The 16,213-nt window shown below is 35.6% G+C and overlaps 1 protein-coding gene across 2 annotated transcripts; it reads left to right on the forward strand.

The window, feature by feature from the left end:
- Positions 1–1,514: 1,514 nt before the first annotated feature.
- Positions 1,515–14,290, forward strand: tomm34 (translocase of outer mitochondrial membrane 34). 2 transcript variants are annotated; one of them, XM_042510135.2, is made up of 8 exons: positions 1,515–1,673; positions 3,433–3,581; positions 4,922–5,021; positions 6,317–6,469; positions 7,329–7,501; positions 7,678–7,825; positions 9,184–9,310; positions 10,712–14,290. In XM_042510135.2, the coding sequence occupies exons 2-8, from the start codon at positions 3,452–3,454 to the stop codon at positions 10,811–10,813; spliced, it is 933 nt and encodes a 310-aa protein (XP_042366069.2). In that variant the 5' UTR covers positions 1,515–1,673; positions 3,433–3,451; the 3' UTR covers positions 10,814–14,290. The 2 variants fall into 2 exon arrangements, with proteins under 2 accessions (XP_042366069.2, XP_042366061.2); XM_042510127.2 differs by having other exon boundaries at positions 1,526–1,783.
- The last annotated feature ends 1,923 nt before the right edge of the window (positions 14,291–16,213 follow it).

Here is a 16,213-nt window from a genome sequence, read left to right on the forward strand (position 1 = left end):
CCCAGTGTGAATCACTTTATTTTTTATTATGAATAAGAAAATAGTTGGGGGCCACCTAGCACCCTATCAGGGGCCAGATTTGCCATAACCTGATTATTAATAGCTTTTTTTTGTTTAACAGTTTTTATTAAAGTTTTCAGAGAATAGCATGTTTGTATGCAGTATACAGTAACAATGTTTCTGTAAAAAATAGGATACACACATTATTTAAATGAGGATAGCTATAAGAACAGTGTGTCCTTTCCCACCCACCCAACCACCCAGTCATACCCTCCCAATTATCCCACTAATGCTATCGAGTCCGGATTTACATTATTTTCTCTTAATTAGGAAAGGATTACAAAAAAGGTGCCCAAAATATGACATAATAAGAGAATAGAAAGGCAGTCAAACTAAGAGAGAACAAAAAAAAAGAAAAAAAAAGGAAGGAACAATCAAAATTAAACAAAACGAATAGATGGGGGTTGGGGTCGCCATTTAATTATTCATCCTTATTCAGCGGTTCTTGTAAACTCTCTAAAATTCTAAAAAGGGAGTCCAGGTCTTTCTAAATTTTTGCAAGGAACCTTTAAGAGTATATCTAATTTTCTCAAGTTTAAGGAAATGCATGGTGTCTCTAATCCATCTAGTAAAGTTTGGGAGTGTTTGATTCTTCCAAGACAGGAGAATGAGACGTCTGGCAATTAAGGAGGAAAATGCTATGATCACAGCAGCTTTACTCTCAAGAGGGCAGGTTTCAGGTCTGAGTCCGAATAAAGCAGTCATGACATTAGGCATCATGTTTTTTTTTTTAAACATTGTCGAATAAGCACTAAAAATGTTAGCCCAAAAAGTACTGAGTTTAGGACAAGACCAGAAATCAGAATCAGAATCAGAATCAGAAAAAGATTTATTGCCAGGTATAGTTAACACAATACGAGGAATTTGTTCTGGTGGATTGGTGCACATAAATATAGAAAAAAAACAGATAAAATAGAAGATACAATATATAAAATATAAAAAGTACGAGTCTAGCAGTGCAAAACAAAACAAGTAACACAAGTAACAGTGTAACAGTGCAAGAAACAGAACCATGGAATTAAAGTGTTATATACAAGAATGGTTGGAGTGCAAGATATATATTGATATTTACATTGAAATTCACATTTATACAGGTTTGAGTGCAGCTTTATGGTGTGGATGTGCCGCATGACCAGCAGCAGTGCCGGTGATGTGCATTAATGAACACGTTAATGTAACGTACAGTCTATGAGGAGAGTGCGTCCGTGGGGGACCTGGGCCTTGTTTATGAGGCCGGTGGCAGACGGGAAGAAACTGTTCTTGTGGCGTGAGGTTCTGGTCTTGATGGACCTAAGCCTCCTGCACATATGTAAATAGAACATATGTAAATAATCAGCTGGTTGGCCTTTGCAGCGAGGACAAGATTAACAGCTTTTAATAGCTCATCAAATTTGACCACGAGGGGCCGCACCAAGATCTCCCAAAACCCTACAATTTCCAAAGGACTTTGAACGCAGCGTGAAATACGAAGTGAAACCGATACAATATTGAAGCGCCCCCCCCTCCGGCCGAGCGGCAAACCGAGAAGTTACCTCCAGTTACTCCGCGTGAGACCCCGCACGAGCAGCGGCAGAGTGAGGACCGACCGGGAGAAAAGAAGCTCACCGAGTAATGTCAGTATCAACAACACCCGGTACAGAGAGTGTCGGGCGCCGGTAGTCGTTTAGTGTCGTGAAGAGGAGGACTTCCTCGTTGCTTTGCTTTCTCTTCGAACCGGCAGCCGGTAAGAAGCGTGGGAGCTTCTTAACGTTAGCGGAGCTAGCTCGTGTTAGCATGCTAACTTAGCTTTCTTAAAGGCTCGAGTTAGCGTTACTGAGCTAGCGAGCTGAAAGCCAGAAAGGAGAAGTAAAGGCAAATTAAAACAAAACAAGACTTGAGGTTATTTCAGCGGTGGCTCCTTTTAAAGTCAACTTTTAGTGTTAGAAATGTATTCTACTAGAACAGCTAAGTGTAGCTAAGTACACTAAGCTAAAACACAATTAACGTTACCGGTGGCTAACATGTATTTTGGGTATGATAACATGTCGGTGCGCTAACATAACGTTAGCAAACTGTTTTAAATTAACTCAAGACTTATGCGGCTATATTGTGTGTTCATTAGGACATCATTAGTAAACATTCAGTCCCCCTTTAATTCTGATAGTTATGTGTTAATGCAGCTAAAAGCATGTTAACACAAAATCCATGCAATAAACTGTCTTCGTGAATTTAGTGTTTACTGCTTGATTTAATTATATTAAGCAGTATTGACCAAATATGAAGATAGATATGTCTCAGTTTTATTATTTTGTGAGTAGTCCTACGTCCTTGTGGTAATGTGTAATCTTCAAATATGAAACACCGTCCTTAAAAAAGTAAACTAACAAAGTGATTTTATAGTTTTATAATTCAATTTTGCAGATAGAAAACGTAGCAGGAAAAACACAAATGACATCTGCAAACTAAAACACAATATCGCTTGTTTATTTGGGCATCATAAGCAAACACTAAGTCCCTTTTTTATTCTGATAATTATAAATCATTCAGCAGCTAAAAGCAGCACATGCAATAAACTGTCTTCATGAAATTAGTTTTTGCTGAAACTGCTGTGGAAAGGTGTAGTTTAAATTATATCAAGCAGCATTGACCAAATTGTGAGCAGACCTGTATCCTTGAGTTAGTATGTAATCTGCAAATACAAAATACACAGTCTTTAAAAAATGACTATAAAATAAAATTGTAAACTCAAAAAAATAGTTTATAATTTTATAATTTAACTTGCAGATATAAATTGCAGCAGGAAAAACATAGATGACATCCACGAATTAAAAAACAATATTGTTTGTTTGGACATCATTGGCAAACACTAAGTCTCTATTTTATTCAGAAAGTTATAAGTTACTGCAGCTAAAAGCAGCTTAACACAAAAGCTATACAATAATGTCTACCTTTGTGAATTTAGTTTTTGCTGAAATTGCTGTAGAAAGATGCATATTTATTTATGGCACAGAGTAAAACCAAATATGGAGATAGATTTGCCTCAACATAGTGTTAATGTCTAATCTTCAAATATAAGACACCGTCCATAAATACAAAAAAAACTGTAAACTCACAAAATTATTTTGCAGATGTAAAACACAACAGCAAAAACAAAACAACACACACATATATTGATATATTATTTGGACACAATTAGCAAACATGAAAACTATTTAAAACCTTAAATATTTACATAGTAGTGTTTAGCACTAATATTTAATGTAATGCACCATATACCAAAAAGTAAAGTGTATAGTTAAAATATTTTGATTCTAAGTTAATCATTTAATTAATTTTTCAATCTACAGAGATTATTTTTATGTGCGGATGTTGACCTGTTTTTCTTCTTTTCAGATAACCGTTAAAAGTCAAGATGCCTCAGAAACAGAAGTCCAAGTCCTGGACAGAGTTGAAACAATCTGGAAATGAAAATTTCAAGGCGGGCCAGTACGGAGAGGCCACCAGTCTTTACAGCCAGGCGATCAAAGAGCTGGAGAAGTCCAGTAAGTGTTCACCTGTGCACAGACAGTGCACTGAGTTTTTAGACGTGCAAGGTTATTGACCAATGGTAGCAATGAAAAAACATTGTGTTATTTTTTTTAATCCCAGTCTAATGCCTGTCAGGCCAAAATGTCTTTTAAAAATGATTACCACATCAACATGCTGGTAAGTTTAAGGCTCTGTGGATACCCACTTAGGCTAGTAATATCACAAGTATTCGACAATGAAACCTCAATCAATAATAGATAGTTCACTCATCTAAAATGGAAACAGAACATGGAAAATAACACAGAAAGGAAACGTGACAGATGACAGTAACCTTTCGAAACCCAAGCAAATTGACTTGATTTTTTTCAAAATTATGGAAAGAAGGCAATAAGCAACAAAAGTAGAAATAACCCAAAAATAAATAAATTGGTACAAAAAAGTGAAAAAAGTACAACAAAATTACCTCAAAATTAAAAAAAATAAAATAAAAGAGTTTTAAAAATGTACTTACAAATAATAATATAATCATTTTAAATATGTTATTATGATAATTATAAATATATTTTCCATAGCCTTTTTAAAAAAAAATGTTCCATTGACATTTTAATCTAGTTTTTTAAAAATAATTTTCATTTTCTTATTGAATAATTTCTTGCTATATGTGGAACATTTCTCATTCTTATTTCTTGCATTTTTTCCATTAAAAAAAAAAGAAATCTCAAAAAATTTGCTCAGGATTCAAAGGTTTAAGTATATATAAGTCACTGAAAGTAGCATAAAAAGTGAGTTCCCTCGAGGTTTGAAATGGTTGAACTAAGCAAGAAAAAACATCTACACATTAAAAAGTCCAACACATAACCATATTTTTTGTTAAAACATTTGTATTTTGCATGTTGTTTTCTTTTATGTTAGTATTTGTTTTAGGTCAGAGGCTCAGGATCTCTGATGAAGTCTGCATATTTATATGTTAATTTTTCCCAAAGAAATGGATTCTTAAATAAGCAAAACAAGGAGCTGAAAAATCTGAAAATGTTTATTTTCAAAGTGTTTTTTTTAATTATTTGAATGATAAATTCAGAGACCTTACTGTCAGCAGTTTCACATTTATGCCTTCATTTTTCTGACAAAAAATAATATTAAAAACAACATGCTTGGATACCACTCTGACCTGTCAATGTTCAATCAAAGTTTTGTCATTTTCAGTATCTCTCTCTATAGCTCTCCATCTTGTCAGTTGATCTTTTCTCTTCTTTCTCTTTGTGTGTTTTCTAAATGGACTTAGCCAAATGAGTTTTGGCTAAATAACCAATTTTGGTGAAGTGCTCCTCTAAAACAGTCTTATTTCCCTCTTTAGATAAAAAGAACCCAGAGGATTTGGGCATTTTGTACTCAAACCGTGCTGCAAGCTACCTGAAAGATGGCAATTGTGCAGAATGTGTGAAAGACTGCAACATGTAAGTGCTTTTATTTATTTATCCTCCTTTATACTGTGTGTAGCTTTTATCTGTTGTTTTATTGTAATTGTTTTATCTTTGTTAAGTGTCCTTGAGTGCTGAGAAAGGCGCTTATAAATAAAATGTATTATTATTATTATTATGTCTAGTGTCACTTGTAGTCTGTGATTTTGTGCAGGTTTTTGTGATTTTTGTTTTGTTATTTGATGCTCAAATATCAAATTGTTACAGTTATCCCGCTTAATTATATATATATATATATATATATATATATATATATATATATATATATATATATATATATATATATATATATGTATGTATATGTGTGTGTGTATATATGTTATCTTTCAGTATTTTCTTGTTGCTTTCGTGTTCTGATGTAGCTCACCTCAGAAGCTAAACTTATGCTTGAGCCTGAATTTTGTAAAAAAGAGCCCAGATTGACATATACACTCACTTAAGCTTTTTTAATACACTGACTATTATACACTGTGTGTGTGACAAGTGCAGCAGCAGTATCACAAATGCTTGAATGGCATTCGTCTTTTGCAAAAAACAAAAGAAAAGACTCTTATCGGCCACAAGAAGCTGGAAATTATTGGTTTATCGGTATCGGTTATTGTGCATCACTGGTTATGATATCTTCACATCCCACTTCAGTCAACGGGAACCTTTAAGCTTGACAGAAATAGTGATTTGATGTATATCGAGATATATATAGCGATATAGACTGATATGAAAAATATTATCGCGATAAGACTTTTTTTTCCTTATCGCCCACCCCTATACCAGAAATTACAGAAGGTTTGAAATATTACATACCCCCAGCTGATTTTACTGGACAGTATTGGCCTCACAAAGATATATATATGTGTGTGTGTGTGTGTGTGTGTGTGTGTGTGTGTGTGTATATATATATATATATATACATATATATATATATGCTTGAGGTATTTTATAAAAATTAATTAGCCAATTAATTTCAGTCTTGCAGCATATTGATGTCATTTTTGACAATAAATTTAGTTTTTAAATTTAAATTTATTGTTAAACTTTAAAATATCCTACCTTCATTACATATCTTTGTCACAGGTGTTTGATGACAGCATTTTAGGGATAATTGCTTTGTTAAGATAGATATTAATATAAAAAGATATAGATATATATATTGGCCGATGTTTCAAGAATATGATTTTTTTTTTTGCTTCCTCATATTGGTATTGGCCCTAAAAATCCAGTATCGGCCGACCCTGGTAAGGATGATTTTTAAGTCATTGTGGTCACTCTCTCAGGTCTCTGGAGTTATTCCCGTTCAATGTGAAGTCTCTGCTGCGTCGTGCTGCTGCGTACGAAGCTCTGGAGCGTTACAGGCTGGCCTACGTAGACTACAAGACTTCACTGCAGATCGACTGCAACATAGCAGCTGCTCACGACGGCACCAACAGGTACCTGGGCTGTAGACCAGCACGTCAAACGCCAGAAAATTTATGCACTCTGAGGAATATTTTAAAAAAGATACTATGATGTGTTGAGATGATTTGGAAAATCTCTCCATAATTCAGTCGTGTTAGGCATTAGTCCTCTCCACAATCCAGAACTATGAAACCAAAAACTGATCTGTTTAATGCACTAAATATTTTTAATTACAGAATAAATTGTTGAAAATAATGAAACCGTGATGGTGCAAGTACGGAGGGTGGTTTTTAGTTTTCCAGGCATTGTTTAATTCACGTAACCCTTTGAAACCTTAGTGATGTATTTCAAAAACAGGAAAATGAAGATAATGAGCAACTCAACAAGAACTTTATTAAAAAGTTAAACTTACAAGAAAATAAGCTTAAAATAAGAAGAAAAAAAAGAAAGAAAACAATAATTAATAAAATAGGAAATGATGAAAAAAAAAATAATAATAATACAACAAATAATTTTTTTCAGTGTCATTATTTTAAATATATAGTTCTAATCATTTTAATATACTGTTTATTTTGTTTTATTTTTTAATTTCCCTAGTTTTTTTAAAATACTTTTTTTCCTATGCTTTTCTCTCTCTCTCTCTCTTTGGCGCATTTCCTCTTCACCTTTTGCTATTATTTCTTGCATTTTGCAGGTTCAGGTTTCTTATTGTTTTTCCCCCCATTTTTTTGTTTCCAAACCAGTTTGCTTACAGTGAAAGATTTCAATGCTTGCAAAAGGTGTCTGAACACAGCACAGCAAAACTGATGTCAGTCCAGGTCTCAAAGGGTTAAAAGACAAACAGATTTTCAGACTTCTGATTAATGTGGTGTTTTGTCAATCATTTCTCAGGATGACGAAGGCGCTCACAGAGGCAGACGGACTGGCATGGAGAGAAAAGCTTCCTCCCATCCCCACCGTGCCTCTGTCTGTCAGAGAGAAACTCGCCCAGAAAACTACCGCCAACGCTGCACAACCGAACCCCGCACCCAAACAGAACAGCGCCAGACAAACAAACAAGCCTGGTGATTCATATTTTCTGTTTTCTGCTCATGCAGTTAAATTTATTTCAAACTGAATCTTAATTGTATCATCAGTATTTCGATGGTATCCGGTGTGAATGTGACGTCTCTTTATGGATTAAAGCATGATGTCTTCAGACCTGTTTACATGGAGCTGGCATTGTGGCATCTCTTTTTAGCTCCAAGTGATAAAGACATAAAGAAAGGCCTCGCCCTGAAAGAGGAAGGCAACGCCCTGGTGAAGAAAGGAGAGCACAAGAAGGCCATAGAGAAGTACAGCCAGAGCCTCAAACACAACCCCACTGAGATCACAACCTACACCAACAGGTGGGTCACACTATCTTATTTTTATCCCTTTAACTTCTTTCACTGCGTTAGGATGCCGGCATCCTCAGCCGACATTACTGTCCTTTAGAGGCTGGAGGCCGGACAAGAACCTGCGGCCGCTGCGGTGAGGACACAGACAAAATAGAATATAAAGAGCACAAAATCTTTGTACAAAAGGTGCAATGGAGGGATTGTACAGTTGTGTCTCATACAGTTTTGGGCAAAAAAAGTGCAGCTTTTTGCATGCAGTACAGATGTGTTATTTTTGCTTATTAATGTATATGAATATTTCTGCATACTCGGGTCCCAAAACAGTGATTGAAATGTATAAATTAGGTAGGAATTAAAAGCTGAGTCTCTTTAAAATTCAGCAAGCCTAATTTTATTAGTGTGTTATGATGTTAGTTTCCATAGTAGTCATTTCATTGCGTTGAGACTATTTTTTAAACAGACATCACGGTATTAAATGACCTTTGGTGACCTCTAGGATAATCACAGCCTCTTGAAACTTAACAGCCAAAAACAAGAGACCTCGGGCATTCAGAGGACGGGTGGCTGTAATTGGTGTGTTGACATTGAGGAAGTTAATCAGCAGTTTGTAGAACAGAAACGCTTGTCATCCAATCACAGAAAATTGCAGCTCTTATGAATACAAGGTACAAGGTAGATTTTTTTGGGTCATTTTTACAAATAGTTTAAAACATAAAATTAAAATATGTCCTTAAATCTCCTAATGTCAAAAGTTTTTTATACTGCATCACTACATGGTGTTCCTCAAGGTCTTGGCGTCTTAATGTGGTACTTCAGAGTGATGTTGATAGGAACAATCCAAAAATTGCTGCAGTAGCTTATGAGACATAATTAAGCTTGAAAATGGTCCCCATATACTTCCATCATAATGTTCTGAACCCCTATACACTTTAATTTTTAATAAACACATAAACAGAACACAATGTGAATATCAAATGTATGACCCCAAAGGCAATATTACAATAGAGGCCAAAACAATAACTATGACAAACTAAGACAAGACAGAAATTTCGGTTCAGTTGAAATAACATCAGAAGGAAGTTTGGTGATGACAAAAAATAGAGATAAAAATGAATTAAAAAAAGTAAGTACAATAAAAAGAATAAAAGTAATAACAGTGAGAATCAAGACAGAATAAAAAAATATGTAAAAGGATCACTTAAAAAAACCACATATATACTGTATCCACAATCATTTTATGTATTAAGTGAGTTTCTTTGGGTCAAAACACACCTGTAGATTTGTGGATAGAAATGTCTGCATATAAGCTCTCTGACATTTGATTTTTTAAATTTATTTTGTGTGTGTGTGTGCGTGTGTGTGATCAGGGCACTGTGTTACCTGTCAGTGAAGCAGTACAGAGACGCCGTCAGAGACTGTGACGAGGCTCTGATGATTGACAGCAGCAACGTCAAGGCTCTCTACAGGAGGGCTCAGGCTCACAAGGAGCTCAAGGTGAGAGCGTGAATCTTCATCACTGCGCTACTGCTCTTGATTTCCCACACAAGAGTAATCAGACAGTTTTTTCGAAAGCGTCTGCCTGGAGGATTTCAGGGCGGGAGACAAAATAAAAGCATTTCCTGCCTTGATAATTGCTGACGTTTCCCCCTGGCAGCCTCTCCTCATCAGTATTCAGCACACACAGAGGACAACGTTAGCTCGGCACTCAGCTCCATAAAACTGCTGACTGTTTTGGAGGTTTGAGGTAAAAAATGTCCAAAAAGTGCCATAACTAGATGAATAAACACAAACGAGCACAAGGATTAACTTAACAGTCAGTAAGCACAGATGGCAACGCTGTTATGTTTTTACACCTAGTTTTAGTATATGTCTAAATCTGGTGCGGCTGGGTTAAAATAATTGATTCATCCGATTCAAATCGATCCTCACTTGACTGATCTGATATGTATTCATAGAATCCTAAATCCATCTTTTGATATATGCCTTACCCGTGGGTGTGTGATCTTTCACGCCATAACACATAATTATATTTGTGTATATTTATTTTTTAAATATTTTTAATTTATATACAAGTTTTATACATTGCATTGTAGCATGAGTCACAGGTTTACATTTTGCACCCTTTAAACACTCAGCACATTATCCATATTATTATCTAAATACTCACAAATCAGTGCTAATTGTCTACTGCAGTATTTCTTACATTTATATTTTTACATACATACTCAGCATATTGTACATACTTTAAAATATTTAAATATTTTCATACTGTGCTAATTATTAACTATTACTGTATTTCGATTTTTATATTTATATTCTTATATACTTGCACTTATTTCTACTTGTGATAATTCTCTATGCTCGCATCAGAGTGACGGTAAAAAAACACAATTTTCTTCCTAGGATTAATAAAGTATCTCTGATTCTAATTCTGAATTAAAATTTTGCTGGTATTGAACGGGCATTTTAGTCATTTTTATCCTTCATTGTTTGCCTTGTTTTAGTCAACGAAAATTCATGACATTTTAGTCCGGATGTTTTTTCCTATATAAACTAGTCCAATTAGGCTAATACAGGTCCCAGAGATTAGAGTCAAAGTGACAGGTTTCATTTGTTCCTTTATTTAGAAATAATTTTGAAAAGTAGGTCTAAAATTTTATGTGAAAAACTCAAAATGTCACTATTTATGGTCTCAAACACCACAAGCGGAGCAAATTTATTCCAGAAAATTCATCTTCAGTGAACACATTCAAATTGAAGAGGCTGCACACAAAAGTTATACAGACAACTGCAACTACCAAATCAGCCTGCAAAGTCAAGGTTTTATCTCAGTGTCACCGCTCTCCTCAACCTCCTTTAGTTCCCAACTTTAAATTCTCGTTGTCCTTCCTGCAGGACATCAAAGCCTGTGAGGACGACCTGAACAGCCTGCTCAAAGTGGAACCAAAGAACTCTGCTGCCCTGAAGCTGCTGCAGGAGGTGCAGAAGAAGAAGTGACGACACATCAGGGACTCTGGAGATGGCGGTAAGGATCTGTCACTGCACCACGTACAGAACGGAACGGAAGAGTAATCACCGGTGTTTTCATAAGAAAAAAAACAACAACAAAAAAAAAACAGCCGAGCAGTGACACGATTCAGCCGCTTTGAGTCAAAGACTCGACCTGTGTTTCCCAAAAGCTCCATTCACACCGAACACGTATTCGATCTATTTCCTCTCACTGGAACAAACGTGAGCTTGGTCTCGAGGTGCTTCTGGAAAACGCAGCTCTGGTTGACGAGGCTGCGTCAGGAAGAAGCCTCGGCCATATTTGTATACTACAATTTTAAGTGTCGGTTTAAAGTCACTTAGTATTTATGGTTATTTATAAGATCTGAAATTATTGACATGCATCATAATTCTGTTTGAGAATAAGCCTTTATCATCATCATTTGTAAAGTTCAGCTGGCGATTTTTTTGAGCTCTCACACATCTTGCCTCGATGTCATCTTTGGATGCAATTTAAAAATTTAAAACACCAAATTTGGGAAGAAGTGACCATAAACCACCACCTGGTGTCTCATGTGATCCAGTTTCACTCTCTGATGACATTTAAGGCGTCAAAATGCTCCAATATCAGAAAGCTTTTATTACCTGAAAAGGTAGGTGGTCTGGTGATATGTGATAGTAAATATTGATCAACATGCATTAATACAATAAGGGTTAGAAAAATCAGTTGATTAAGGATAATGCAACCAAGTACATTGTTATTACTTTAAATAATATTGTATTTTAGGCACCTTACATTGCAGTTTTGCACCAAAGGTGCTATATAAATAAAGTTTGAAGTTTTTTTTCAGCAAACTTGATAACAGTTGACATATTTACATCGTCTCACATTATGTACCATTGTATTTAGTGACTCAGGTTCTTATTGCAGTCGATCTAATTGTTTGTTCTAATAAACAAATGTCAGAAAACATGCCAATAGCAATATCCTGGAAACTCAAGGTAACATTTTAATTTTATTTTTTTTTTGACAGCCCAAAAATAGAAATTTTAGTTTGAAATAAATCAAATAAAGGCAGCAGATTGAGCAGCTAGAACCAGAGACTCCTGAGATTTTGGCTTGCAAAATAAATTCATTGACCATTAGTCAAAAAAATTCCAGATTGATGTTTTGTATGTTGAGTAACTGTTACAACTCCGCCCTCGTTGTTTAAGTTAATACTGAAAACAATTTCAGAATCAGACCGACCGACCCATCTAAACAGACTGTGTCTTGAGGTGGACACATGTCTCCACTTTCTCACACTGTCCAAAAATGAAGCCAAAATATCGTGGATCTGGCCGGTGACATCATTTAGACCAAGACCTGGTATATGGCTATAAATGGGTTTAAAGGGCTTTAATTTGCGAGGAGGTTTTTAATTGGAACAGGAAGTGATCTGCAGTCACAGACTTTCATTCGCTTTGACTTTGGGTTTACCGAGCTGTCCATGAGCCGTCTCCACTGTTGCGTTTCAGCCCAAAAATTCACGTGAACACGCTTTAAAATGAGGTGATCGTCTCTTTCTTCCGTCCAGAACTGCTATTTAGATGCTAGTTTGCCATTAGGCTTGTTAATTTCACCATGATATTATGTTAGGCTGGTTAGAAAAAATTAGGAATACAGTCACTCAACTTCATCACTTGCTCACAGACAGACTTTTGCGTTAATAGGGCTGGCCTTTCATGCTGCAGTCCAGACAAAAATGAAGCCAAAATATCACATCAATATCACAGATATGGCCGCTGCCATCTTGGGGACGTCATTTAAGAGTGGATGATAAAAAGATCTGTCATGTCGTATATTGAGACACAGCTGACGGTAACTAACGGCTACAAATTTGGAGCCAGAGTCTGCTCAGTAATGTCTCCACAATATCCACTTCCTCTCTGTCCTACCAATAGCAAGCACACCAATATGCACACACATCTGTCAATCATGTCGTCAAAACCTTTTTATAGCTCAGAATAACTAATAAAAACTGATCAGAAAAGCAAACACTTGAACATCAGGGTGATAAGACCTACCTAAAACCATAGAAACCATATTTGGGATCAATTTATTTGATGTTTCGGCTTTATTTTTGGGGTGCTGGCGTGTCGTCTACCTTTACATACAGTCCATGATGTAAACATCGGTGATCATAAAGGTTTATTCTGTATTTCAATCACAAGTTAACGACCATTTTTATGTAATGTTCCACACTCAGGTAGTTAACTTATTTTATCCTATATTTGGGTTTTTTGAGGCTTTTGAGTGTGTGTGAGTGTTTGTCTTTCTCAGTGGATTCATATCATGTCATCTGGTATGGATGGTCGCGATTACTGGGGATGCAACTAATGATTATTTTCATTATCCATTAATCGATTAATTATCAATAAAATGTCAGAAAACTGCCCAAAAATCCAAATCTGTTCAATTTGTCATTCATGACAAAGAAAAACATCAAATTCCTACATTCAAAAAGCATAAAACCAGCAAACATTTGTTTTTTTTTTTGCTTAAAAAAATAACTAAAATGATTATTCGATTAACAAAACAGCTGGCAAATAATTTTCTGTCTGTCAACTAATTGATTAATCATTGCAGCTTTAGAAATCACCATGTTTTTTGATGCTCACATCGTCACATTTAGGATGATGGCAAAGTTGGTCGTGTCAGGGTTAAAGATACTACACCTTGGAATTAAAGTACCATAAATATTTATTACCTTTAACGACAAACTTTTACTGACACAAAAATGACCACAATAATTTTTGGGCACTTCTGGATTATTTTGGACGACTAATTGATGTGAACCATAACGACATGAATGTAGCATTGTGTATTTTGTTTGTCGGTTTTGAAGCTCCGCCCTCCAAACATGCCGCATCCTCAAATCCAGAGCCTGTTAGCTACAAAAAGTATTCTTGCCTTCGTTTCTGCCTCGTTTCGACGTCTGAGATACATTTTTCACTCCACTGAGAATTATGTTTGTGTTTATTACCTTTAAGATAAGAGTTTGTTTTATTTACAATTAAAAGGCAAATGCGTGAACCAAGTAAAACCATCTTCAAACGGGTCGTCATATCAAATGCAGCGTCACATTCTGTATTTTATCGTTTTATTATTGTGAAACAAGTTAAATCCCGTCGGTGATCCTGCTGTAGCTTGGCGATCTTCGTGTTGCCTGAAGTGCCTGTCTTCACCCTCCGTCTGCTGCTCTGCATTCAGCGCAAATGTTAAATATCAGTTTCTGTCATATCGAGAAAAATTTGTGAAATCCACACATATCTGCGCCATAGAGCCGAGACGCTGCGCAGTGTGACCACAGCCGGACACTTTTGGAAACTGAGATTCTTTATTTTATCTCACTTTTATTACATTTCTGCTGTTTTTGTTATTTTTGTTTCTGTCAACCTGCTTCTGTTTTAACTGCAAATAAACATAAGAATTGCATAAAATAACGGTGTCTTTTCTACATGTTAAAAATAAAAGTTCTACATTTTAGGGGGGAAACAGACTAATTTGCAGTTTGGAGGTGAGAAGACTGATATCCGCTCTCATGTCTGTGTTATTCCACCCCAAAATAAAGGCACTTTTTCCTCTGACCTTATTTATAAATCACGTTTGTTTTGGTGTGAGTAAGGGCTGTTCAATAATGGCAAAAATCATAATCATGATTATTTTGGTCAATATTGAAATTGCGATTATTTACCACGATTACTAATTGACGTTGTAAACATGTTGCATTTATTGAACATAAAAAACTTCTATAAACAGTTAAACTTCTTAAAGTTTTTCCCATAGAGCTTCTTTTGACTTCTTAATTTAAGTCCTATTCAGTTGCTTTGTGTAATGTGTCCTTAACTGATGACTGCGTTGCGGTGGATGTCGATGGGGTCGTCCTTTTCTCCTGTTTTTTTATTATTTGGTCATCGGCCACTTTGCGTTTAAACTCACGTCATTTAAAAGGTTTGACGTGTTGCCATGTGGTGCAGACACCACCATGTAGCAAATCCTGCATTTTATTTATTTTTTGCTCCACGTCGGATGCCTCGTATCCAGACTGTTCTCATCCAACTGAATTTGTTCTGCCTAATTTGCTCACCAAATGCTGTTGCTCTTTTTCCCGTCATCTTTCCTTGCTGCGATACAACTTGCCTCGCTTATAGTATCGTCTGCAGGAGTTGAGCTTGGGCTGAGGGAAGGACGGGCGAATATGCACACGCACGTGACATTCAGGGCACAAGTAAAAATAAGCGTACACTTGCAAAACAGAATGTAGAAAAGTAATTGTTTTTTCTTATTTTGTTATTGTTGGGAGCCGATATTGAAATTGAAATTCGATTAATTGCACAGCCCTAGTTTGAGTTTCTGAGTGTTGGCGATATCATCCGTACAGATGTCTGTTTTCTCTCAGCTTGTGGTGCTCAAAGCGCCAAAAAACATTTAAAAAAAACCTCAGCAGCAATGTCTTTGTCCAGAAATCATGACTCAGTTGCTCAAGATAATCCACAGACCTTGTTGTAAGCAGTTTACTGTAGAAGCTATTTTCTTTCTACTGAACCACACCCACCAACAGTACCAGGCGCAGCAGGAAGTGTGCATCTACTGATATTCACGTAACACCTCGGAGCTGGATAACACCGCGCCAATAACACTGTATCTACTCAAACAATTGCAGTGTAGCCTTTTTGAGTTGTTGCGGTCTGATGTGATGTGTCCTGATTTTGTTCACTTTACAACTTTTACCTCAATTGAGACTTTTGAATGAAACACTTTTTTTGTATTTGAAATAGAAAAACAATTATTCAGCATATTTCTTTTCCATTATAATTCTATATCCTGTTCTTTTTCCTGTCATTACTAATGTTGTCAGGTGGTATGACAGGTAAAATATTCATTCAAACGCATAAAAAAAATAGGTTAAACTGAACAAATGGTTGATGATGTGAATATCCATCTTATTGAAAGTGTTCATTTGTATAATTATATAATGATTTTTCTGTCTTTAAGTCTTAAATCAGATGCTAAACATACTAAATAGCAGGCCAGTAGAATGCAATAATCTTAAATTATTGTAAATGCAAAACACAACCACAAAATAATAATGTGTTATGTGCTGTAGATGCTCTTAAGTGATATTTGTTAGAGATTTCATTTAGGATAAATCCTAGGAAAATATGTATTTAAAAATATTTGGTTGTGCCACCTTACATTTTTTGGTGGTTAAGTTAAAAACACAGTTATTTAACATATCAGACTTGTTTTAAAACAATGCTCCAGAGTCAAAAGTAGGTATGACATCAATTTTGAAAAAACTCTTTTTAGAAACTTAGCTTTGTCATTGACCCGAAAACGTCTTTGGTGCCACGGACATAAACCTC

The sequence above is a fragment of the Plectropomus leopardus genome, chromosome 2 (genome assembly GCF_026936395.1).
Source record: "Plectropomus leopardus strain MGB_pleo_1.0 chromosome 2, ASM2693639v1, whole genome shotgun sequence".
Taxonomy (NCBI): Eukaryota; Metazoa; Chordata; class Actinopteri; order Perciformes; family Serranidae; genus Plectropomus; species Plectropomus leopardus.

Coding starts and splice junctions, on each gene's coding strand:
- tomm34 (XM_042510135.2), top strand. CDS start 3,452: ATGCCTCAGAAACAGAAGTCCAAGTCCTGGACAGAGTTGAAACAATCT. Junction 3,582..4,921: donor CAAAGAGCTGGAGAAGTCCA/GTAAGTGTTCAC, acceptor TTCCCTCTTTAG/ATAAAAAGAACCCAGAGGAT. Junction 9,311..10,711: donor AGGCTCACAAGGAGCTCAAG/GTGAGAGCGTGA, acceptor TCCTTCCTGCAG/GACATCAAAGCCTGTGAGGA.